At 56.0% G+C, this 26,163-nt stretch overlaps 1 protein-coding gene across 2 annotated transcripts in view; it reads right to left on the bottom strand.

Moving 5' to 3' along the window:
- The window catches only part of RPTOR (regulatory associated protein of MTOR complex 1), a 353,634-nt gene that overhangs the window by 5,766 nt on the left and 321,705 nt on the right, over positions 1-26,163 (bottom strand). Inside the window, exons 22-29 of one of the 2 annotated variants that reach the window (XM_068529624.1) lie at positions 24,336-24,439; positions 23,538-23,721; positions 21,867-21,980; positions 16,462-16,567; positions 13,289-13,403; positions 11,887-12,011; positions 10,712-10,816; positions 787-893 (exon numbers count right to left, since the gene is read on the bottom strand). In XM_068529624.1, coding sequence (XP_068385725.1) covers positions 787-893; positions 10,712-10,816; positions 11,887-12,011; positions 13,289-13,403; positions 16,462-16,567; positions 21,867-21,980; positions 23,538-23,721; positions 24,336-24,439 — 960 coding nt within the window. The remainder of the gene's footprint in view (positions 1-786; positions 894-10,711; positions 10,817-11,886; positions 12,012-13,288; positions 13,404-16,461; positions 16,568-21,866; positions 21,981-23,537; positions 23,722-24,335; positions 24,440-26,163) is intronic. The other variant, XM_068529625.1, reaches the window with a different exon arrangement.

Raw genomic sequence — 26,163 nt, 5'->3', positions numbered from 1 at the left:
GCGTCAGGAACCCCCCCGCCCCCACTAGCTGCTGGATCCCTTTTACAGCCACCGTGGGTGCGTTCGTCACCCTGGCGTGGAGCTGCTGCCTTTCTCTCCACCGGGGAAGCTGTCAAGGCCTGAGGAGCTGGGCCCCAGAGGGAGTCAGGCTCCATCTGCTTGAGTGACAGCCCGGGTACCCGAGGCTCACAGCCAGGAGGGCAGGGCCGCAAACACCTCTGCGCCCATTAAACTTCCCAATGTCTCCCTCTCTCCTAAGAAGGAAGACGAAGCATATATCGGCAGGAGGAATCCTCGTCGGCTCCCTCTTAAAACTCCTAATTAGTTCAGGGAAGGGTCTAGGAGGAATCCTGCCGCCCGTAAACCATCTTCTCGCCTCTCCCCGTGGCAGCTGTAAATGCTGGAGAAGGGAAGGAGGCGTGATGAACGCGCGACAGGAAAGAGCAGGAGACAGAAAATGGGCCCCAAGACGGGGAAAGGTGCTTTTCCAATCAGAAGAGGTTTTGCTGCTCTCAGGCACACACAAGGAAGAAATCCAACACGGATGGAAACCGAATCATCGTACCCCTTTAAAAGGTGGGAGGCAGCCTGACTTGGCCCCGCTTCCTCTGCCCCGCCCCCTGCAGACACCGCCTGCTCAGAGTACTTGCCGGGGGGTGGTGGCTCGAGGACCCTCACTCTCAGCCCTCGACCTCGAGGGCAATCGGAGCTGGGGAGGACGGCGGGGTCTGCGCCCACTGGCCCGCCTCGCCCCCAGGGAGGCCCCGTGAGGGACGGTGTGCTTACCTGCACCTTCATCTCACGATCCGTGTCCCAGATCCGGACGATCCGCACGTCTCCCGAGCTCATGAGGAGGCCGGTCTCCTGCTCCCAGTCCACCACCATCCCAGCTCCTGGAGAGACACAGATGGGCACCGGTGTCACCCAGGGAGCCTGTTCTGGGCAATCGCTCAAGCAGTCGGTGCCAACCCATAGGGTGGGTCCCCAACCCCACGCAAGCTTGAGGCCGGGGTGACAATTCAGAGCCTTCTCTATATCTCTGCTGTACCCAGGCATCTGCCAGAGAGACAGCAGGATCTTAGGACCGTTTGTCCAAGAGGCCCACCTTCCAGGACACCTGGGCATGATCGGCAGGTCTGGAGACTTTAGAATGGGTGTCAGAGGCACAGAGATGTGAGTCCCCTGGGTCCCGCAGTCCCCTGGGGGTGAACAGCTATGCAGCTGCCCCTCACGTAGGCAGGGGGCTGACCACAGGCGGTCCGTGGTGAATGAATCGAGGACTGCCCTTCCCCACACTGGACTGGGCGGGGGGCAAATGCCTTCAGCATTCCTAAGGGCAGCACTGACCTCACAGGAGGGACTATAAAATAAGATTTAAGATGTTTAATTATAATATTTCAAACATACAGAAAAAACACAACAGAAACCCCTGTACCCACCACCCAGATCTAACAGCTGCTAATATCTTATCATTTTTGCTCTTTTTTTTGTTCTTGAAGTGAAATTTAAGACAGTGAAAGCCTCACTTGCCTGTCCTGTCCTCAGACAAATCACCCACAGGCCTTGGGCGCCCTCCCAGGCTGGCCTCCTTGCACTCCCCTGCAGGAGCACGTGTCCAAAACCATGAACCACATCTCCCACATTTCAAAAACGTCGCCAATTTCAAATGGGGGTATATTTTCCAGCAATTTGCGTTTTTCCAGTAAGGTTACGTTTTGAGGGTTTATCCAACCTGACGGATGCAGATCTGGTTAATCCGTACTGAACTTCTGGGTAACACGCCTTTGGAGAACGAGCCCGTCACTTCCACGATTCCCTGCCTGTAAACCACGCCACACTGACGTTTCCACACGCCCTTGCACAAGGAAGTGGCAGCACCGGGAAGGGGACACGTCCGTCTGTGCGTCCCACCTCCCCAGGCGAGGCCGTTTTCACTCCCAGAGTGGATGCTGGTCTGCAGTCTCAGCAGAAATGGACACAAGGTGTGATCTCCCCAAATCCTGGTCGATGTTGGTGTGTGCAGCCTGTATGTTTTAATATACATTCTGACACTGATGGTTTAACTCATATATTGCAAATATCCTCTCCTATTCTGTCACTGACATTGTAACTTTATTTATGTCTTCTTTTGGTCATACTGAAATCGGAAGTGAAGTCATCATGCTTTTTTATACATCTGTCTCTGCTTTTTGTGGCAGCAGCTCCTGTGTTTGCCTCTGTGGTTTCCCCTTCTCTCTGTGGGTGCCCACTTTTCTCCTGACTTCCTGAGTTGGACGATGTGACCTTCACTTGTTCTTTTCTGACATGCCCCTTTCAGGCTGCGGAGTTCCCTCCAAGTGCCCGATCTCTCTCCCAAACTCCAGACTCTCATCTGTATGTGTCACTTCAGGTTCCTGCTTGGATCTGAGCCCCTCAACCCTCACTCCAGAGACCCACAATGGCCTCCCATTCTGCCCTGGCCCCTGCAAGGTTCGAGCTCCAAAAGTGACCAGGCTGGTCCTCTTAACTGACAGTGGGCCCTGTGCCTGGAACGCCCCTCTCCTGACATCCACACAGCCCCTCCAAATTGTGCTCAGTCACCTTCTCAACCATGTGAGCCTATGACTCACCCTGTTCCGTCTTCTACCTGTTCCAGATGTGTCACCTGGCACACCCCCTCCCGTCCTCCCTGTTTTGCTGGCGGCTGCCGTGTCTACCCTGGAGAATGTCAGCTCCACACAACAAATGGACGAGCCTTTGTTTCACCTTTTAGAATGCAGTCTCCCCACTGCAACGCCCCTGACCCCAGGCAGAAGGAAAACACCCTAACGTGCCAGAAAGGCATCTACTGGTGACAAGGCTGCAGACGAGGCCTCTCACCCGTCACCACGATCAGGACTGGCAGGGGAGAACGCAGGGCATGGGGCCCCCACTTCTGTCCGGGACAGCCCAGTCACACTGTGACCAGTCAGCCCACAAGCAGAGCCTGAAACCACGCCACCTGCTTCCCCTCACCATGTGCCCGGTGTGCATGACGTGAATGAATCACAGAGGACGCGCCCACCTACGACCTGACTTGGGGCGCCAGGTCACTGCAGAGGCTCACAGACCCCTGTATCCATGGACCACTGATGGGGTGGCCTGGTTCTTGGGCGTCCTTAACAGTGCACTTGGAGCTCTGTGTCAGCCCCGTGGGGCTTTCAGGAGCCGTGTAATTAAGGAGTGGTCCTCCGATGAGAGCATGTGGCCAGGTGGCATCTGGGATGCTCTGGGGTCACGGGAACAAGCTGGGGAGGGTCTGGGGGGACCACAGAAGGACTGGGGGGGGGGGTCTCAGCCCCACGCCCACGCAGGAAGCAGAGAGGAGGCCGCGGCCGTTCCCAATGGGGTAAGAAGCCCGACCTGGCCTCCAAATGAAGTGGTGGTGGCTTCCTTCTAGCTGAGTCTCCTTCATGGTGGATTCAGAGCCAGTGGGGGCCCGCCCTGCATTAGGGCCCACCCCAGTGACCTCATTTCAACTGAATCCTTCTCTCAAATACAGTCGCCCTCTGAGCGCTGGGGCCGAGGACTCCACCACGTGAATTTGGGGAGACACAGCTCCCACACAGGGCCCCAGCGTCTCCATCTGCACTGGAGGCTCTGGAAGGTGTGCCCATTTGGCCATCAGAGGATCTGGGGACGTGGACCACGTGAGCTCTGAGTCCTGTTTTAAATCTAGATTCTCTGATGCAGACCAAATTCTGGTTTAAACCAGTTGTAAAGCACGGTGAAGCCAGCAAAGACAAGAAACGTGTTTCCTAAGGTCTTCCCAAGTCCTGTACATGTCCGGGAGGCAGGCGCCCTGTGTGAGCAGACAAATCTGGGCGAGGCTGCTTCCTTAGCTGTACCAGACTGTTTGCGGAAGCTGTGTCACCTAAGACAGTGAGCTCCTATCCGTGGAAGAGTCTCAGATCAACGTGAAAACTGCTGGGATAAAAACAACAGTCTGCTTGCACCCTGACCCACCTCCTGCGCCTGCCGACCCCCACCTCATTCTCCTGTAGGTCTGGGGTCCTGGCCCGTCCTCCTGCCTAGAACGGAACGCAACCACTGGCCTTCTCACTCGAGACCTTTCCCAACCAAGCCTGTGTCTCGACCTCCAGACACAGCGGAGGAGAGATGATCTGATTCATCACGAGTTGGTAAAAGATGATAAAAAAGGTGACACTCTTCCTTGACGTATTGAGCACAAGGAACAAAATTGATGGCTATGATTTAAGGAAAACTCATAAGACAGGAACATTGTGACTTTGAACCAGAGTGAAGATTCCAGTCACTTCGTTCCTGGGGAGCACGGCCTCAGCAGTGTCTCCTCCTTCCCCATCCCCAGAAAAGTGACAGCTGTGGGCAGAGCCTGTGCCCCTCCTCCCTCCCCTGGGCCTCCTTGGGCTTTTTTTTCTTCGGGAGCAGGCAGGCTGCTCTGGGCTCCCCCCAGGAGGGCCCCTCCTCCCTGTCCACGCTGCCGCCTCGACACAGAGAGTGCTCGACTGATGGAGGCTTGGCGCGTGCTGCAGCCTCTCCCCCACTGGGCGAACTCCAGCACCCTGAGTGCCTGAGATCACGGTCCATCTAGTGTGACATCCATCTCACTGCCCGGGGCCAGGGGTGGTGGGCGGCCCCCGCCAGGATGCAGAGATTCCCGTCTGACTTTATCCTGGATATGAGCCCTGCTCACATGTTCCCATCCAAAAGCTGGCCAAAGAGGGAATTTCTTCATTAAAATATAGACGTACGGCACAGGGATGGCTGTAGACTAGGAAGCTGGAACGTGTAAGTCAGGGACCAGACAGAACCCTAGGCCCAGCAGACAGTGAAAAAAAGAAACACGTTGTTTCAGAGGCTTGGGTCCCTGTGATGTCCATGATCAGCCCTCCAGGCTCAGAGGCCAGTCCAGACTGACCTCTAAGGACCCTGTCGTCTGGAACGGACCTCTGAGAACCCAACATGGGGATCTGACCTCTGAGGACATGTCATGTGGACCTGATCCCTAAGGACCCATCAGCCCCAACCTGAAACGCCCTTAGGAGCTGTGGTTCTGGAACTCCGAGGAGGAGGGGCCAGCCCCTGCCCAACCAGGCATGTGTGAGAACCTCAGACCTGTGGGATGGCGACCTCCATTCCCTCCCCAGGGATGCAGACGCAGTGCCTCCCCACGGGATCAGGCCTCCCTCAGGGCCCAAGAACACCTCCTGGACACCCGGCAGGTTCAGAGACACCTGTGTAGGACAGGGCTGGCAACAGAAAACTGGGCTCCTCGGGAGCAAATGATTTCACCTAAACTTCCATTTCTCACCTGGGAGATGGACCAGAACACTTGGCAGCTGCTTAGGGTCAGAGGAGACAGGGTCAGGCACACACCTCCTGGGAGAGGAGGGAGCCGTCGTTCCCCGCGGCCAGTGCCCCATCCTGCGTGGGCCCACGGGGGCTGCCACCCAGCCCCGCGTCCTGCCTCCTGCACTGAGAGGGCTTCCTGCTCACCAGGTCCCGCTAACTTTAGACTCCAGATGTGCCTGTGACCCCGGAGGAGGAGTGAGGCTGGGAGGGGAGGGCAGCCGTGACTCCCCCCGCCAGCCACCCCTGTGCTCTGCGGTCGGCGCCCTGCTTGCTGCCCAGCTGCTCCAGGCAACGAATACCAACAGCTGACCCAAGGCCCAAGGTTTACGTCCAGTTCACACACACACCGGTGCTGGACGATCTGTTCCCTGCCCTCCGGGGCAGCTGCTGCCCCCTGGGCAGCTGACAACCAGGGGATGGGGCTGCCCTCCTCCGGCCGCCCCAGGTCCTGACCGTGAAAGGTGTCCCCTGGCTCCTCTTCAGGATTTCAGGGCAAGTGACCCTGTCATTCCTCTGATAACCCAAGGAGGCTCTTTCTGAGAGAAATCCTTCCCGTTACCACCACCGCCACCACTGCTGGCGGGAAGCAAAGGAGTGAAGATTGAGTCAGTCTCGGGTTTTCTCTTTTCTATTTTTCCTTCCTTTTGAACTTTTTACTAAAAGAGTCCTTTGTAAAATACGAAACTGAGTTTGTACATCTGTAAGGACATCTTGTTCTCAGCCTCCCGGGACCTGCTTCTCCACCCCCTCCAGTTCTGATGGCACGAGGGACCCTGTCAGACCCGTAGCCACATATGCCTTCCTGCAGGGAACCCTTGTTTAGGGAGTGACTAAAGACAGACCAGGACAGAAAGTTCACCAGAAGGCTGGTCACACTTTAAACTCAGATGCTGCAAATTAAAGGTCAAGAATTCTATCTGCTGCCTGGATTCATAAGGCTCCATCTCTTTACAATTTACCTGACTAGTGAGCTTAGGCGAGAAAAGGACTCGTTTTGAGCAGGCATGTGGGTTTGCTAACCCAGTGTTACCATGTGTATCCACAGTCAGTTGCATATAGGTGTTTTAGTAACTATCAAACTTACATATGGATTTTCAGATGGAAACAGATGCTTTAAGAGACTTTGCATTAAATTCTGAAAAAGATTCTTTTTTGAAAAATTTGGTGGGAACACAAATCTCAATCTGGAACGACTTTTCTGTCCTAATGGAATCGTGAGATATCCTCCCTGTGAGCCTGCAGAGCTGTGCCATCCTCACTCCAGCAGGCTTGGATCTGGATTGTTTTCCACTCCCAGGCTGTTGTGAAGGTGGCCTGGAGCAGAGAACTGAATTGTCCTTGAGCCAGCCCAAGAGTGAGTGAGGCCACCAAGGAGGCCGGGAGGTGCGACCATGAGGCCTCGGCTCCCAGGGAGAGTCCTGTCTACGGCTTTCGTTAAGATTTCTTCCCAGAGACTCACACAGCCAACCTCATTCATCCCATGAGATCTGAGTGCTCAGCTGGCGATGATTTTTTGTATTGGAGGAGACTGTGCGGATGGAACGAATAAGAAAAACCACAGCCCTGATCCTCTGCTGCCTGAAGAGCACAGCGGGCTAGCGAACGTCCTCAGGCAAAGCAGAGGAGCCGGCTCCCACCCCTGGCACTCACAGATAAGGGAGAAGGCACTCACCTCCCTGCTTACTGCGGTCAAGAAAGATTGAGACCTTTCGGGCCAGACCTGCGAGGAAACAGGGATTATGGGCTTGATGCAAGGGAAAGCAGGCCAGCCAGAGCCAAATCAGCCAAAATCAAACAAGCCACAAACAGTCAGGGCAGCACCCAAGAAGGAAACAGGAGGGAGGGGCAGACGGTGGCCCAGGGCACGGCTGCAGTGGAAAAAAAGGGCCAAACGTACCTATGAACGTGAAAACCCAATGATCAGGGTTTTTGGCTAAGAAGACTCTCTTTCTAGACAGGAAATTGGAAGCGCTATGGCTTGGGGGAAACATGACCCGACATGGCGTGGGCACTTCCAGTGAGTGGAGGTTAGTGGCCGGACGCGCACACGGTTAGTGCAGCCCAACCAGCAGGAGCTGACCCACTGGCCACGCCCGGAGGAGGGCAGACACTTCCGTTTAGGTCCTTAGAGTGAGGACAGCTCTTCATTCATGGGGCCCAGCAGTCAGTGAGGAGGCCTCGGGGGGTGGGAAGTGTGCTTCCATCCGGGTGTCTGTGGGCGCCGTGGCCCAAGGATGGGCGGTCCCACCACCGGTTCTATTTCAGAACATGGCTCGCTCAGTTCTGGGGGTGGCCGTGAACCCAGACTGACTTAAGTTCTCCTGACCGCGGGGTACCCCATGAGGGAAGTGTCCCCAGGCTAACTGCACACGCATGCACAGGAGCGTGTTCATGTGTGCACATGCATGCATGCATGTCCATGCCTGTGTGTACATGTACACACGGGAGCCAGGGGCATGCTAAGATGATGCTGAGACCCTGCACATTTCACATGACTTCCGAAAAGCAGGGGTATGACTCCTGCAAGAAACAGTCTCTTTAGTCACAAACCACGGAATCAAATCTTTGCTAACAAGCTGCCACGACAGCGACTTGGCGAGCAGATTCTGAGCTGGAGAGCGTGCAGGAGAACTTCACAGGCAGACTTTTCTAACTGTTCAGGGAGTGCCAAGTCCTCCCTCCCACATGCCCTACACACCAGCATTCACAGATGAGACCCCCTACGCCCTCTGTAGCTGAAGGACACGGTGGGCCAGGCCTCATGGGGTGCACAGCTGTGCAGGATCCCCCGTCACAGGCGTGGGGAGGAGCTGATGACCGCAGCCCCCCCAGGGGTGCCTCTTCCCCCCGCCACAGCTCGTGGCTGCCTGGGACCCGAGACCAGGCGGAGGACCTCACTGCGGAGCACAGGGAGCTTCACGTGCCTGGGAGGCGGGGGGCGGTAATCTGGAGCAGGGAGCGGGGGCTGCTGCTACTGCCCAACAAGGTCCCGGGGGACCACAGCCCGACAAGGTCCCGGGGGACCACAGCCAGAACTCTGAAGCTGTGGGGGGTCCCCCCAAGACGCTGACAAGCAACTGCTGTAGAAGCTGCTAGCTCTCCCCGCAGGGTCCCAGCCCACAGCTCTGTAATTGTCAAGTCAGAGGCCAAGGTGGGTGAAGAAAAAGAAACAAGTTGCTGATGGGCAGAAGGCAACGAGAAGTTGGCACAGGGGCCACAATTCCACCAGACCTGCCCCTCGGTTACTGAGCTTGAGCTCCTGAAATAGAAATTACAATCGGGGGTCTCTCCAGCCCTGCTGGGGCTGCGATCCCCGTGCTGCAGAGGGAAGCTGTGGAGACTGAAGGATGCGGGGCCCGGAGAGGCTCCCCGGTTCTCAGCGCGCCCCTTCTGGGCCCTGCAGCACACGAGCCCTTCCTGTCTTGATCCTTTAGAGCAGCCAGCCTCCCAGGCACACCACCCCTTCCACCTTCCATCCCCCTGAAAGAACAAGGAAATAATGTCTTCCTTTTTGCTAAGCCCACTGCTGCCTGGTCAAAAGGCAGGGGACAGACCAAACGAACTCTGGCTTAGCAGCCGAGGAGTGCTGCGTGCCTGCCCAAAGCCCCCCTCACGCCACCTGCTGATAAAGACTTGGCGGTAAGACCCCCACCAGCTTCCTGGCCCCTCAGCAACAATGCCTCTCCTGGGGGGATTTCTGAAACCCAGGAAAGGGAGAGGGTCCAGCAGGAAGGAGTCTGTAGGAAACATGTCTACAGAGGTGGAACCACTCTCAAGTTAGGGCTGCAGTGCACACCTGGGCCAGGAGGAGTTCTCCACACACAGGTGACGTCTGGGGAAGACAAGTGCAGGGGAGCCCTGAGACTGTACTGCTGTCACCTCAGCCTCCTTTCCTCCCAGCTAGGCTCTCCCCCCTCCCCGCCCCCAAACTGCATGCTGTCCACCCTTGCTCTCACCTTCACTAGAGCAAAGGCAAGTGGCATTGCGGGTAAAAAACCACAGACACATCACTTGGGGGTGGCAGGTATTTGGGGGCGGCAGGTAGGCAGGCTGCTGCAAGAGGAATAAACTAGACAACAGTGTATCCACTGGGCTGCCAGTGGGCTCCCCACTTTCTCATCCTCTGGCCCGGCCGGGAGGCTGACCCTGCTTCCCCGCACAGGCGTCTGCGGAACGGCTGGAGCCTGGGGCGTGTCAGCTGCTGGGACGGCAGCAGAAAGCTAAGGACTGAAAACCACGATTCAACTCGTCCAGCGTGTCCCGCAGCGAAACAAACCTGTGAGCGTGAGCCCCTGAGAGCCACGGGGAGGCCGTCAGCCACCTGCTCCGCCGCAGCTGCAGCACTGAGGGGGGCCTGAGGCGGGGCTGGGGGCTGAGAGGGTGGGAGGCGGGGGCGCTGCAGGGCAGGGATCAGGCTTTTGCTCCAATGTTGGAAAAAGCAAGAGAGAGACAGAGGGACCTGTGACGGCAGCTGTCATCCATGTTAGCCCAGGACCGGGCCCAAAGGGGCCTGAGCAACAAGAAAACGGCTGTGTTGGGTCTTGTGGAGGTGGGTATGCATGACCATTTTGTTCCTGAAGAAAATTTAAAAACATGGCTATTTAAAAAATTAACACATAAGGAAGCGTCTTGCCGTGGAGCCGGCCGTGCCCCCGAGGGTCGGCGTCTCCCTAGGACAGGTGCTCTGACGGAGGGGAGAGAAGCAGCCACGTAGGCACCTGATTGGCCACGCGAGGACACGCAGAGACCCCAGGCCAGCAGAGGGGCCGACAGCAAGCCGCTCCGGCCTCCATCTGGCAGCGGCTTTGCGACCACATTGGAGGGTGGCTCCGGCTGAGGGTGTCTCTGGAAATCCAGACCTACGGCCGCATTAATGCTGTGTGCACAGCGAGCGCGGGGCTGAGGGGTGCAGACCTCCGTGGGCCCGGACCCAGAGACCGGCAGGCGGCGCTGCTGTCTCTCACCCTGGGCGTGGGGCAGCCGTGCACACCGACAGGCAGCACACACAGCGGCGGCCGGCGGGTGCTGCAGCCGCGCCTCTGTCAGCCCAGGGCAGGCAGGCAGGCAGCGCACTGGCCTCCCCCGTCGGACCAGACACAACTGGGGCGCCTGCTGTGTGCTCATCACCGAGAGGGGATTCACTCGGGCACAAGGGGCACAGAATGCAGCCCCAGGCCCTGCCGTGGCCATGCTCTCACAAGCAACACGAGCTTCCAGCCAAGGACGGGGGCTGTGGGCTGGTCAGAGCTCGGCAGGACTTCCACCCGCGAGCAGAGTCTCCCAAGGAGGAGGCTGGCTGGGTCGTCACCTGGGGAGTCTGAGTGGACTGAGTGCCTGCAGGACCCCGGGGAGCACCCACCTCGGGTGGTGGGCAGCATGTCGGAGAGCCCCTGCCAGGCCGTCACCATTTCTGGATTCTTTTCCAAATCAGCAAAGTTCTTCCAGACTCTGATGGCACCGTCATCTTGGGGAGACAAGAGAGGATATTCAAATGCAGGCCTGGCTGCTCTGGGAAGGGGAGGAGGGCCCTCCCCGGAGGCACAGGAGGACAAAGGCCGCCCAGCCCGAGGGACAGACGGTTCTCTTGTCTGGTGAGGAGCCGATCAGAGGCAGAGTGAGGCCTGTTCTGGCCTGACCTTGGGCTTCAGGGCTGTGCCTCCACCTCAGCATTCCCGATCCCCCCCGAGGGGATCACCTGCCAAGAAGAGCCAGTCTCAAGGGGACGGTGCTCAGGGCCTCTCTCTCCCCATCTCCCTTCACACGACTCAGGAAATGGGCGGGTTGCTCCTCCTGCCTCTCCAGGCTCAGAACGGGGCAGAGGCCCCAGTGTTCTCCGGCAGATAGGCAGCCAGGTGGGCCTGAGTGTGTGGGTCCACCACCTGGCTGCCTGTCCGTCTGTCCTTCCGTCCTTCCTCCTGGTGTTGCTTGCCCCCAGGACCCTGCTCTCCGGCCTCACTAGCCCTTCACACGAGGATGACCTTGCCTCAAGCTGCAGAGGGAGGATGAGGTCACCTGGGGACACACTGGGAAACACTTGCCTGATCTCTGCTGAGAAGCGAAGCCTCCCTGCTGGAGAACTCAAGCCTCGTGCTGCATCTCCACTGGGACCCGACTCCTGAAGGGACCTTGGTTCCTCTGCTGTGTCTGCGCCCGGGGAATCACCCTCTCTGCCTCCTCTTTGGCGCTCAGAGAGGCTCAGTGTGATCTGTCCTCAAACCCCCCACTGACCCTACTGGCTGCCCGCACCACTCTGGGTTTTCGTCCTCCCCCCACCCCCAGCCTGATGTTTGCCAGGGGGCTGGCTTTGGGCTGGGGCTGGACTTTATTTTCCTGGGGAGGGCTGCCAGCAGGACCTCTCCCCATGGGTGTGCCTTTAATGACGGAGGCCTCCACTTGGGAGTGGTTAGTCCCCTTTGCCAGAAGAAACAATCGAGGTCACAGGAAGCTTTGTGCCAATTCGTGCTGGGGTCTTGCATCTGTCCCCCGCCACCTCTGCACTGGGGTTTAGGTCCCCACCACGCAAACCCCACTCACCTGTGGCTGTGAGCAGGAGTGAGCAGTCCTGGCCATTCAGATACTCCATGGCCGTGACCCTCGTGTACCGAGGGTTTCCGTTGTGGAAATAATCCAGCTTCTCCCCTTTCTCCCAGTCCCAAAAACTTCAGGGAATAAGAGAGGAATAAGGCTAGTGATCAGGGAAATACAAACAAAAGCCACAAGGAAATACCACCTTACACCCACCAGGTCGGCCACCAGCAAAAACACAGAAAGGGACAAATGTTGTCAGGGATGTGGAGAAACTGGAACCCTGTGCCCTGCTGGTGGGAACGTAAAATGGTGTAGCTGCCATGCGAAACAGGAGTGGTTCTTCAATATAACTAAACACAGAACTACCGTTTGGCCAGGATTCCACCTCTGGGTATACACTGTGCACCCAGGTTATATCAGTGTCACTCACAACAGCCAAAGGGTGAAAGCAATCCAAGTGCTCATCAATGGATGAAGGATGAAACAAAATGTGGTCCCTACACATGGACTATGATTCTGTCTTAAAAGGGAAGGAAGTTCTGACACCTGATTTGTTAAGTGAAATAATCCAGTCAAAAAAGGACAAATACTAGATGATTCCACTTATATGAGGTTCCTGGAATAGACAAATTCATAGAGACAGAAAGTAGAGTGTGGGGTGCTGGGCCTGGGAAGCGGGGAGGAGGAGTCAGTGTTTCATGGGGACAGAGTTTCAGTTTAGGGTGATGAAAAAATCCTGGAGATGGACAGTGGTGATGGCTGCACAACAAGGTGAATGTGCTTAATGCCACTGGACTGCACACTTAAAAACGGAGAAGACAGTAAATTTTACGTTATGTATAAAAAAGGAGAGGAATAAGAAACAGGTAAGAATTCTATCCATTCTATCAGCTATAAAAAGAATCGCCTCCATGGTTCTCTCCCATCAAGTGGGCACTTTCTCAGTGACATAAGGGCAATGGTCACTATGAATTAACATGGTGTCTTGTTACTGACACTTTCCCTTCACGCACTTGCTGCCCTTGCACACGAGCGGGTCCCTCACATGTCCTGTCACTGTGGGATCCTGATGAGCCCCTGTGCACCGGTCTCTGTTCACTGCACAGGAATGGCCCCATCTTAGTACCAGAAGCTCCCGTGCCGGCCCACACATAACCGTGCTCAGGCCTCTGGAACGCCCGTGGTAACGTGGCCAATTGCAACCCTGGGAGGGCGCGGGCAACACCAGGAGGAGGGACGTCTCTCGGCAAGTTTTTCAGCCACCCCCCCTCTGCCCCCACCGAAACAGCCCAAAGGCCCGGGCTGAGGAGCTTCCACACCAGGAGGGTGCAGGGGGGAATCCTGGCCACACCCCCCGGGGCTACCTGTTCTCCAGCTGAAAGGCCAGCCCCGCAAGTGCCCCACGTACCAGATGCTGTCTTTGTCAGCGACGGCCACACACGGCGTAAAGGGGTGAAACTTGACCACGGAGGGGACACCAGGGTTCCTGTTCAGAAATATCTGGTCATCCAGCCTTGTGATACCTGACAAGGGAAACACACGACTATGGGTCTCAATTTGCAGTAAATGTCAATGATGTATTTTACCAAGGCCGACACGAGTCCCTAATGTTTGGGGACCTGGAGGGGCCCAGAGGAAAGCAGGGGTTACAGCGCAGGGGTGGGCTCCTGACAGCAGGGCCCTGCCTCTGCTTGGACACGGCTAGCATTCGATATATAATTGCGACAACCCGTCAGCAATACTCAGATCAGTGCACACTGGTTAAGGTTTTAGGAAAAGAGCGCCAAAGATTTTGGAATAAAGCTCAGTAAGCTGCGATTCATAACTGAGACCCAAGGCTGAAGCCTCGGTCTGGCCATCAATGTCTGCAATCCAGCCAAAGCCCTGGGGAGGGGGCTCCAGTCTGGAAAAGTGGAAACCTTGAAATGACTGAAAGGCAGATGATCGAGTCACACAGAGGATGTGAACGGGGATTTGTTCACGAGGCCCCAATACAGCCACTTGGGAAAAAACCCTCGTGGCCCTGAAGGAGCGTTAGAAGAACAACGAAAAGAGGATAAAAATGCTAAGAGCATCAGACAGGTTCACACACATTTCTGGAGAACGACACAGGCTGATGCAGAGGAGCCAGGCGTGGTGGCCCCTCTTCCCTGCATGTCGTGGAGGGTGAGCAGCCCTCATGACACTCAGGCCCCGGAGTCACCCCCTCCTCAGTGGCTGGACGCAAGTCTTGGGTGACACAGAGGCGCTGCTCACGCTTCGTGAACCTGGCGCCGGCCGGGAGAGCTGCCGTCACCCACGATTTCAGTCCTTTTCCGCCTCCCTTTGCTAAAACAGCTAACACAGAAAACCGCTCAACAATCAAGACGGGGTTAAACTAACAGGCAAACAGGTCCCGGAGGGTTTAACTGTTGCCCAGAGGTGCCTTCCCCCTCAGCCGTGGGTTCCCCAGGACAGGGGTGTGATTTGACCCAGGAAAGATGAGGGGACACCCAGGTCCTGAGTCACTGCAGGCGTTCTGCACACATGCAGAGATCCATGTATGATGGTGAAGTCACGGTGTCACTGGGGGTGGCCGGAGGGGTCACGGATAGAAAAGGCAGCATTAACTTTCCCAGCTCGTCTCCCGGGGCCTCGCTGACTTGTCTGGTGACTTTGCTTGGCCCGCAGGCATGATTCCCATCCTTCTACTGTTCACAGCCTTCCCAGCACACGGCTGGCCTCAGATAAAACCACAGTTTCATGAGGAGTCCAGGCTCCGAGCGCGGCAGGTAGCGGAGGAGGCTGTGGCCTCTCTAGCGGCCCTGTCCTCCCTGCCCACGTCCACCGGCAGTGATGCTCCCGTCGGCAAGCTCACTTGCTAAGGTTTCCAGCGGCTCAGCAGTTCCCCTCGGTGTGTGTCTGACAAGCAGACCTCTTTTTTTCCACAAAGACTGGAAAAGAGAACCCCTGACCCTAATTTACAGAGATACTGTTTTTCCTTTTTGTCTGGAAAACCTGGTTGTTTCTCGAGTGGCTGGCTCTAATTTCACTCCCTGCTCAATGCTGACCAGCAACACCAGCCCAGAGTGTGGCCTTCACCACCCTCAGATGTCCGACTGTGTGCAGAAGACTGGCTCCCAGCTTGCGTCCGTGGGTACAGGGAAACCAATTTGTTCTGCTGTCCCCGTCCATAGGCCCGGGGTTCTAAAGAACCACCAACTTCCAAGAAAATAGGCCCTTGACCCCATAATTCGGAGAGCTTCTATCAAGCTGGGCGGCTCGCTCTCTCCTGGAGAAAGCTGCAGACTCTGAATTCCACATCCCCGGAGGCTTTACATCCAGCTGCGACAGTGCTTTCATAGAGGCGAGTTACAAACAACCAAGATTGGTTTTAGCAGAAGTGACCGCACATTAATGAAACGTGACCCGAGCATCTCACGGAGAGCACTGTGAATGCACGCGGAAGTGCTTCCGAAACAGCACTGCTCCTGGAAGTGCTCAGTGGGCCAAGGAGTGCGCCGGGCCTGGGCAGGCGGGCCAGGGACGAGACCCTGACTCCAGGCTGCCTGCAGGCAGGGACGGTCTCGTGGGTTCTCACCCTCAACTTTAAAAAGTAACCCGTAATAATCAAGAGAATTTGACAGGACAGGGAGGCAAGGTCACGACAATAATTCAACAGAAGCGTTAAGAGCCTGCTTATCCACTCTGTGTGGTACCTGGCAGCGTTCGTCCACCGCCCAAAGCTGGCCCAGCGATGAGGGCTCAGGCAGAGCCAAAAGACCAGCCCACGCCCTGTACACTCACAGCTGTGGGACTGGGTCGGTTCCCGGGCCAGCGGGGGCTGTACTGCTGGGAGAGGGAGAGGAGAGAGGCTCGTCCTTGGGGGGTGGTGAGGGGCCCGGTACTCTGTCCCTGTCCTGATCACAGGGTGGAGGCCCTCAGCTGCCCCCTCCCACCCTGCTTCAGTGCCTGGGGGGCTGCTGCAGCCAAGATGAGGAGGACCCGCGGCCCAGCAGCCCTCCCTGTGGCAGCCTGCGTGTCCACGCTGCTCACTGCCACTTCACCGGGGGTGGGGGTGGGGTGGGGTGGGGCTGGGGGGCATGCAAAGTGGGCGGTTTGGGCATCTGTTGGCAAATTTAGTAAAAGGTTTGGTCGAAATGTGACTGATGACACAGTTTTGGGTGATAGAGAGCAATTATTTGGGGGCCTGGTGGGGTCCAGGTAAACACAACCAGGGCCTGGTGTTTGCCTTCTGTCCCCACGGGGAGGACACAGGCCCACCCTGCCGTGGACCCCAGGGCCTGAGGAGGGCTTGCTCCTTCCTCTCTGGAAACGACAAAAGGCAGAAGACACAATTGCCCAGAAGCTGCCAGTTAAGACCGGAGCTTCCCTGGACGATGATCCCAGAGAGCTTCCAAGTCTGCCTGAGGGCAAAGGCACAGAGTCTCCCGGGACCAGGCCTTGTCAGGCAGGCGGGTGGTGCCCCACCTTGGCACTCCTCCCTCCCTCGAGCACCTCCGCCAGCCTCACTCCTCCCCTGCACAAGGGCGGGTGGGCGCCTGCTCAACGACCGCGGTGGCCCCTGGGGACAGTGCTTACCCTTCTGGATGAGCTGCTGCGCCTGCTTCCTGACGCGGGTGTTTCGCAGAAACCGCCACTCCCGCTCCTTGCGGATCTGACTCTCCAGGTCATGCTCTTCCGGGATCTTCAACAATAAAAAAAACAGTTATTTCCAGATAAGATGATTCCTCCTCCACTGGTGCTAAAGAATCTGGGTTCTCTGGTCAGCCCAGTGTCCAGTCCCCTACCGCAGTCCAGAGCAGAGCATTACAGTCAGAGGTTGGTCACTGAATCCCCGAAGCAGTTTCCCTCTCTATGCTGTGAGTGCCGCTCACTGCTGGCCGCTGGGCTTAGAGGCTCTGAGACCTGGGACCGGGTGGGGGGAGGGCTGGCCGGCGTGGGGGTGCGGAGTGGAGACTTAGGAAACCCCTGCCCCCCCGACGGCCCAACCGTGGAAGCCAGAAGCCGTCGCACTCTGACAGGGCAGCAGGGGGCCTGCTTTCAAGGCAGACAGATTTTGAGGGGAGGTTCAGGGATAAGGGCAGGGTGTTTTCTGCAGGAGGGGACACCAAGGGCCCTGCTGTGCCAGACACTAAATTTGCTCCTTCTTACCCTTAAATGCAAAATCAGAAAAAGATGGGCTGTGCTCAGAGACTTTTGCTTTTATTCTTTGATGCCAAAGGGAACTGAGGCATCTGGTTAGAAGATGAACGAGCTCATGAGAAGTGACAGAGGACAGCAGCCAGGGCATGGCTACCCTGTGACAGCTGTGAGAGGCAGGCCGGGCCTGAGGGTGGGATCTTCTCTGGGAGCTGCTGCCCGCCCCACTCCACCTAATGCAGCAGAGGGTGAAGCTGGCATCGGATTCCGCATAGGTGGAGATTGAGGAAGGAGCTTCGACCCTATGCCAGAGAACTTCTGCCCTCCCTAATCAGCTTTCAAGAGACGGAGTTTATCTGCACGTGAAGTATATGGATGCTGGAAGAGTCCCCTTTCCTGGATAAGGGCCCTTCTTGCTTCATGGCTGGCGTGTGTGCATGCCGTGGGTGCATGTGGGCTACGGATGGGTGTGCCTAGGAGAGGGCCACACTTAGCAAATAATAAGTTAGGATTTAAGTCTACTTTATTCATAACAATCACTTGTCATGTAAAAAAGATGTATCTCCTTAATCACATAGTCAATCTGGCTAACTCTGGTTCCCTGCTTGAAAACTCAGAGTTGTAAAATCCCAAAATACAAAAGGAATCAAATAAACTAGGAAAAACCCTACTTCCTCTTGGCTGAGTTGACCAGCCTTGTACTCAGCCAGGTAACACCGCACAGGCAGAAGGAGCCCATATTCATCCTGGAGAAAGCATCAGGATGAAGGATGGTGAACGTGGTCACGTGCACGTGCCTGTGCGTACGTGTGGCTGAGAAATGAGGTAACGTCTACACGGAGAGGAGCTCAGCTCACGTTTTAGGCAGTTATTCCACGAAACGGTCATGGAGCACTTTTGTGTCTTCTCCTAGAATGCTCTGTGTTACCTCTGATCACAAATGAACAACCCCAAACCTCACCTCGTCCCTGTGCACAGGTGCCGAGGCCTCTGTGTTCCAGCATTTCACTGCTACACTCCTGTCTTTTTTTCTCTTAAAAATCACAAAACTACACCCAGAAAAACAGCAAAGATATCCTGACATGGAGACAACCGAAGAAAAGTCACCCAGAGCCTCCAGAGCACAGTTAGTGCTGTAGACATAACCCCACAAAGGTACTTGGGATAGACGGTGGGTTTTACCAGTTGGTTTTGTTTCATGACAATCCAGAGATTATTTGAAAACAAATAACAAATAACCAATAACGTAGAACAATAATAAGAAAACCCCACATGAAAAGACTGAGACTGCACCTGAATGAATCTCTCGTTTCTGCGGGAATAAATTAGAGGAAGGGTCTAGACAAGCAGGAAGGGAGTGGGACAGGCAGGCATGAAGTTCCGGACTGTACTCCCCATGGTGGGGGCAGGCGGGAGGAAGGAAGGGGGACGGGAGGCAGCTGCACATGGGAGTGCGGCCACACGTGCCTTGGGGCCACAGAGAGACTGACCTCCACGGCATAGCCGGGCATCACTGCCCTGGGCTGAGTCCTAAGCAGCAGAGCGTGGTGCTCCCGGGAGTGGTCCCACGGGCCTACAGGCTCTGCTGAGCTCAGAGAAGGACTTGCAGAACTGAACTGAACTAAACCGCAGCCCAGGAACCAGTGCATGCATCGTCTTGGGGATAATCGCCGTGAAGCACTAGGACAAGCAGGGGCGGAGAGCAGTGGGACAGTGTGGGAGGCGAGGGTGGAGAGAGACGAGGAGAGGACAAGAGAGCAGAAGAGGCCATGAGAAGCAGCCGGCGTTGGCCGGCTGGGATGCACAAGGATGGACGGAGGGACCAGCCAGACGATTTCCCACTCAGCCTTTCTTAATCATCCGCTCATGTGCTCCTCCCCTCCCCCCACGGCTCTGCAGGCTGAACAAAAGCTTCTGACTAAACAAAAGCCCAGACCCAGACTGTGCTGCGCTTTCCTCTAAGCAGAGCTGGAGGGACGTGGGTGTGGGAAATAGTGTTACATGATTAGGATCACGACACTCCTCGGATTCCTAACACCTCCTGGCTTCTCCTCAAACAGAAACCAATTACGGTGCTGAAGCCTCCTGAAGCCTCCCGAGGAGCCGGCGGCTGATGGCTGGTGAGGGTGTCCCCCTCGCTCCTCGCCTGTCACTGGGGCAGGCTGGGCTTGGGAACAAAGGAAGACCAGAGGGCCTGCAGAAGCCTGAGGGCGGGCATTTCCACGTAGAGCAGGTTCTCATATGATGAATTTGTGAATCACAGGGCTGGGTCTTACCCTCAATGCGTCTGAATTTAAAGAGGTCCAAGTGCACAGGATAAAATTCACGACAGGCACGCGACTATCAGGATTGCAGCACGACCCCTGGGGAAGGCTCATGATGTCAATGCTAAATTCTCAGACACCGAGCTCCCTGGGTTCCCACCAGAAACAAAGCGAGTTCTGTGGCAGGACAGAGTACCTCTGTGCTTGCCTCTCTCCTCGTTTAATAACAAACACCCTCCCCAAACAATGACAGGGGGTCAGCAGTGCCGGGAGGGTGTGCACTGGCTGCGGGCTGACCCGGTTCAACCCGCCACCTCTGGGCACGACATCTAAGGGGTGAAGACCACTGACTGCCAAGGAAAAAGCTCTGAAGTGCAGATCAGAGTTCACTGCAGGCACTGATACCCAAATATGGGCATTTCCATCATCTGGCCACACTTCTCGTAAAGCATCAGGGTGACCGAGATACAGTTCACATGCATTAAATTTCACCCTTTTGGGCACAGTACGTAACCACCACCACAGTGAGCATGTTGAACAGTCCCCCACACCTCAAACTGCCACGTGCCCTCTGTAGTCAAGCCCTCCCCCCAGCCCCAGCCCAACACCCTGCCCTCTGTTCTCTGTCCCTGCAGCTTTGTTTCGCCTTTTCCAGTGGTGGCTGTGGGTCTGCATCTGAGTGAAACACGTAAACACGTAAGTAGAGGTCCCCACAAACCGCAGCCCCTGCCTGCGGAGCCTCCCCCCCGCGGTCAGCTGACGTGCGCTCCTGGAGGGCACCTGCACTCTGAGTACTTGGTGCTGAGGAAAGGAAAGCAAATCCTTAGGGAAAAGTCAAGTTCATTTCTAAGTTTAAGAGAAACGTGTTTTGGATTACCTATGCCACTTCTCCCCACGGGTAGATGACTGAGAACAGGCATCCCTGGAGACTTCAAGGACAGCCGCTCAGCACCCCACCAAGTAGCTTCTGAGACTTACAGTCACTGCCGTTTCAGTGAGACGGCAGACCAACCACCTAGGGTCCAAGGCACTTGACCGCACTTGCCTTAAGCAGGAGACTGTATCAACGAAACCAAACTTCCATTACTATTAGACTAAACCCCCTTAACTTTCAAGCAGATGGTATGTACCACAGATCTAAAGGACAACTCGCTACCTACAGCACCAGCGATGAACTGTCTCCTGGGACAAATTCCGGTGTTTGCCTACTCCCTCCTTCCTTAGCCAGAGGAGCCCGAGATGTCCTCTCTGTGGGCGGACAGGTCAGCAGGAGCAGGCCGACCCTGGCGTGGACAACACACTTGGTTGACTGTAACAGGCCTCAGTGATCTCTTGGGGTCATTTCTTTAATATATTTTTTTCCTGATTATAAAGGTACTTCGTGCTAAGTGTAGAAAGTATGGCCATCCTGTGGCCAGTTTACGTCCTGTTTTTTTCCCCTTTTAAAGAAATTTTATCATGAGCATTTTCTTATGTTACTAATTTTAAAGCTTTATTTTTTAATAGCTCCAATAATATCGTATCAAATACTTCATCCTTTTTTAACCATTCTCCTCCTGTTGGACATTTACGTGGATCCTAGTTTTCGCTGAGAGAGTGCTTCTCCTTTTCAGCAACGGGGCTTGATAAATTAGAACTCTTGTCACATGCCTCAGGCACTGACAAATGTTATTCTGTGTTGTAACTGACAAAAATCAGTATCACTACAGGGAAACAGGAAGGCCGGAGAAAAGTTGTAATAAGAGTCCAAATACTCTTCCTGGAAATTACTTGGATATGTAGCTTGATATACAAGTAAGAATAAGCCGCAGTTTTCAATTTTCCATTATCTATGAGGGAAGAGGAAGGTGGTTTTGTAAGAACGTGCTTTAGACCAGCGAAGTCTAAAATGAACCCCTGCAGCACTCCCTGCAGAAAGATGGGCACGAAGATTCAGCTCTGACAGCACTGCCCTGTCTCACCCTGGCACCCTGAACGTGTGGCCTGAGTCTGTAGCAAAAGGACACACGTCACGTCATCACACCTGGAAGGCAGTGTCCCGGAATAAGCCAGATTACCCCAGTCAGCTAGCTTAGTTCAACACTCCCCAAAGCCAGAAGCGGCCCAAGCGAGGCCTGGGGACCGCCTGGATGACCTTGCTAATCAAGACAAAATGACACATTTTATACTGGCAAGCTCGGAAAAGGCAGGTAAGTGAGGTCTGTTTCTTTTACTGTTTTTTACCTGTTAATACCAGCTACCATGACAGCAGTCTGGCGTTCCCCTCAACAGCCACCCTCGGTGGGACAGGAGGCCAGTGGGCATAGCAGGGCCCCGTGCAGCCGGCACCTGCCCCGGGCCACGGCTCAGGGCAGGGCCTGCGCGACTGCACCTGGGCTGCTAGGAGTCACAGCAATGTGGCCCCCGAGGGTCACAGCGAGCAAACCAGTGGGGATCAGACTTTGAGCTCAGAGCAGAGGGGTTCAGACACCCAGGCCTGAGGCCGGGGCTCTGGAGTCCTGTGTGCGTTTGCTGAGGAGATGGGGGCAGTGCATGCCAGGGGATTCTGGCTTTAAACCCTGAGAGCTGCCGACACACCACTACCTTCATGACAGGCTGGGCGAAGTACCGCGCGCTCCAGTCGCAGAACCCTGTCTGCGTTGTGGCCGAGATGAAACTTTTGTGCCCGGCAGCATCATCCGGGTCGTCAGTGGTCTTCGGGGCATTTGGAAAGGAGGAGGGGAGGAGAAGACAGAAACAGAGTTAGTCACGTCACCCCCCAACTTCTTTGTGAGCTCGAGACAGTCCATCCCTGGAGACCAAGGCACGGGGGGTCAGGCTTCTGAGGGCAATATCTCCGTGGTCCCCTCACTTCTGCGTCCTGGTGCCCAAGGAACCCCGACTGCCAGGACAGGGCTCCGAGTCTGCGCTCAGAGGCCGAGCAACCCCCAGGGCCGGCTGAGGTGGCCTGGGCTGCAGAGTCCCTGACACTTGCCATCGGTGCTGAGTCAGTGCCCCACGAGGCCTTTGCTGCCTGGTCCCAGGGCCGCCGCTCCCACCAGGCCAGTCATACACATAGGACCTTGGCTTACCCTGTGGCTCCTGGATAAGAGCACCGTAGAGCTTGGGCCAACTGGGACTTCTAAGCATTAAAACTTAAAACACGTGGCTCTGCTCACTGGGACAATGGTTCAGTTTGTTCCCCGCTGCAGAACCAGTGGGGGCCAGGATGGCAGAGCAGGGGTTTGCCTCACTGCACGTGGCCGGGCATGAGAAGTGCCTCAGAGAGGAGCCCCCGCTACCCAGGGAGACGCGCTGGGTGGAAAATCCCACAGATGGGGTCAGCGATAGGGTCTTCCCTCCCGCCTGACAGGGGAACCGCAGCCACCTGCCGCCACCTCGCGGCTCTGCTGGCCGGGACCCACGGATCATGGCCCAGCCGCTCCTGCCTGGCTGCCCCATGTAGGGTCCAGCCGGGAGGCTAAACCCGGCACCTGGCGTTGTGGCCGTTTTTGTTCCTCAGCCATCAAGGCGAGGGGAGCAGGCAGCTCCAAAGCCAGGTGGGCAGGGCCGGTGGCAGGTGTGGACACCTGTCCATCCCCAACACCTGCATCTAGCTCCAAAGTCAGGGTGCAGGCTGCCGTGACCTTCCTGTTAAAATTGCCGGTCACTGGTGAGCTGAGACGCGTCCTTGGCGCATCCAGAACACCCTCGCTATACCGTTTGTGCTTGGCCGGGACAGCGGCAAGCAGTCTGGACAAGACGCGAGGCCCCAGCTTTTGTGTCCACCCTGTTATGTGTTCTCACAACCCTGACAAACAAGGACGCCAATTCCTCCCTCTCCTGAACGGCCTCGTTTAACTTAGCGGCTGAGACCACACCCACCTATGGGCCATAATTGAATGCTGATGGAAAAAGCAAACAACCTGTCAGAACAAGCGCTTCTGTGGAGCAGCTGCCACGTTCAGTGGAGACAAATGCTATTGACTGAGAAGGGAAAAAGCCAGTCAGCCCATGTGCTGCTTGTTACATGGAAGCTGCCAAGAGTGAACCCAGAACAAGGGGCTGCAGGAGGAAGAGGGACACCCTGTGATATCTGCCCAGACGTGGGGGCGAGGAGCCCAGAGCCATTGGTGGCTCACGGCATCCCGCATTCCGCACCCAGGCCGAGGCCACGTGCACCCCGTCGCCCGAGGTGGTGCCTCTCCTCTCAGGAGCGAACGTCCCAGCACCCAAGCCCATTAGAGTTAGTGTTTAAAACCACATCTGTACCTGGTCTGGGCCCTTGTCGAACATCTTCCGTGTCCGGGGGAACTGGTGGGAGTGGGGTGTGTACTGCACCGCCACGGGGCCTGTGGTGCCCGGCCGGCCTGCAGGCAGGTCTCGGCTGACGGGCTGCTTGGCCACGTCGTTGGTCAGGCTGGAGCTGCTTGCACTGGATGTTGGCGGGGAGCCTCTGCCGTCGGGGAAAAAGAAACACTGTGTTTTACCCAGAACCCACTCCTCTGAGACCAAACCCTAAGCAACCTCCCCTGGTACTGCCCACTCCCAGATCCTGCGAATGGGCCCAGGGTCACCAGCTCGGACCATTCTCAATCGCATGGCTTGTCAATGTGACTTCCAAACCTGAGCAGCTGATGCTGAATTAATGACCCCATCTAGCTTCTGCCCGCAGGTTCTAAGAACCATCTTCCCCTGAAAACCAACGCAGCCGGAGGCAAGCTCGGTCAGGACTTTGAGTAGGCTCCAGGAGGGTGCAGGGCACGTCTACTCCCCTGAGATGCAGCGCACAGCTCTGTGAACACTGATTAAGAGGAGGGTTCCACCCTGCTGGTCACTCACTGGGAGACACGGACCCTCTCTGATAAAGTTCTGAATGGAGTCAGGTTCAGGTCAACTTTTGCTGTCACAATTGTGCAGATAAAGGTAGGAAAGGATTCCAGGAGGGGCTCAGATGAGAAGATGTCGGCGTGTGAGAGAGAGCCTGCAGGCTGGAGAGGGAGGGGGAGGCGGGGGGAGGCCGTGCTGGGAACCTCCCCAGACCCCGGAGGGCAGCTGCCCACCACTCACCCCGCCTGGTGGATGTGGATGCCCTTGTTGGTGGGGCTGGCGGGTGCCGACTGAGTGAGGGAAGAGGTGGTGAGGATGCGCTGAGGCCGGGCGTTCACTGTGGCCTGAAGGAACAAAGGGACAAGTGAGGTGGGTGGTCACTGTGACAACCTGAGGCTACAAGACAAGCACAGGTTGGTGGCTGTTTTGAGTGGCTTCAAAATCACAGAAAAGGGATTTTGGCTGAGGAAATCTCATACGAATGGAAGGTCCCAGTTAAAATTTTCCCCGCAGATGTCACCCTCTAGATAAAATGATATTCTGTTGCTTTTCTGGAAGGTATTCACCTGGTCCAGTGAGGCTCCACGGACGCCCCCCGGCCCGAAACGCTGTCACAAGACTGCACCGGCACTAATGAGGAGTGGGGGGGTCTGGAAGTTGGGGAGAAAGCTCTCCAGGCTCCCTCTCATGGCAGGAGCTCCCCTGGAGGGAGCAGCTTCCTGGGCGGAGCTGGCACTTGGCAAGAAGCCTGCCTAGGCTCAGCCTCGGTTGTTCGTTGTCATATTTTGGCACAGGCTCAAAACAGCACCTTGGGTGCAGCATTTTGTGAATGGAGACAAGACCCAGGTCTGTGCACTTCCTCCCATGATCACGTGCACGTTTGACGTTTTACCCGGCAGAGGGTCTGTGCCAGCCTGGGCTGGCAGTCAGGAGGGAAGCAGCTTTGTTGTGCTTTTTTAAAACGGTGGAGGAGACAATAAGCAAACAGGGGTGGGTGTCACTGCTTAGCTGCTGGTGGACCCACTGACGCCAAGTTCTTTCCTGGACTTCTGTTCTGAGTGCTGGACAGCTGGATGGGCCTGCCGGATCTGGACATCCAGGGTGAAAGGACCAGAAAGGGGCTGATGCTGTGGAGGGGGCGCCACTCTGGCAGGAAGAGAACAGGAATGGCAGCTGTCGGCCACCACGTGCCCGAGTGTGGCTGGTGCCAGGCTCAGTTCTCGAAGACTGGGTGTCACCCAGCGAGATGGGCGGAGCCTCGACCTCCATGGGGTGATGCTCTAGGGGAACCCTGGACTGGCTACTTACAGAAGACCCTCAAATTCTGGCTTATTCTCTCAGCAGTTAGGAAGGCCATACCTATATTCAGCTGACAGGTAGAAAATTACAGAATACAAGACCACCAACATAATACCGATATTTCCCAGATAATCCTTCACTTTGAAATGCAAACAGCAAGAACTAGATCATAACCGGCCTATAAAAACTGTTTTTTTATTTTTTGAATTATAAAAGTTGTATTGTGTTTGTTTTGCTTTGGTATTTAAATTATTTGGCCTCCACACACACACAACCCCAACAGAGCCTGAGAGCCAAATGATCCCTTAAGAGGTCTAAAAGGAGAAAAGAAATTTAAGCTAAGAAACTATAAACCGAGTATGTGTCTCCTCAAAATTTCTAGAAAATCAGTGGGAGGTGATGAGGAGAAACAGAAAACTTCGGGGTTGAAATGCAGACTTCGGCTGAATCCACGACCTTTCAAAGCTTCCCTGAGCACAGAGGCTCTGCCGCTGCCTGAGCTGGAGCCCACGGTGCTGATCTCCCCCGAGACCCCCACCCCGACTGCTCCCCTCCAAGGCGGCTCCAAGAAGAAGCGCGTGGGCCTGGGGTGACTAACTCTGCTTCCCTGCTCTTCCCGGGGTGTGGAGGTGGCACAGCCCTGGCTTGTTCTGTCTCAGCCTCGAGGGCAAAGAAGACAGCCGTGATTTTTTAATGCCGTTCACACTGACGGCTGCTGCACACAGCTCTAGTTTTGCATCTGTTCTGGAAATCCTGAGAGGTGGGCATG

This window comes from Eschrichtius robustus, chromosome 20 (assembly GCF_028021215.1).
Source record: "Eschrichtius robustus isolate mEscRob2 chromosome 20, mEscRob2.pri, whole genome shotgun sequence".
Taxonomy (NCBI): Eukaryota; Metazoa; Chordata; class Mammalia; order Artiodactyla; family Eschrichtiidae; genus Eschrichtius; species Eschrichtius robustus.
The sequence above is the reverse complement of the archived record's forward strand: the minus strand, read 5'-3'. Positions and strand labels throughout refer to the sequence as shown.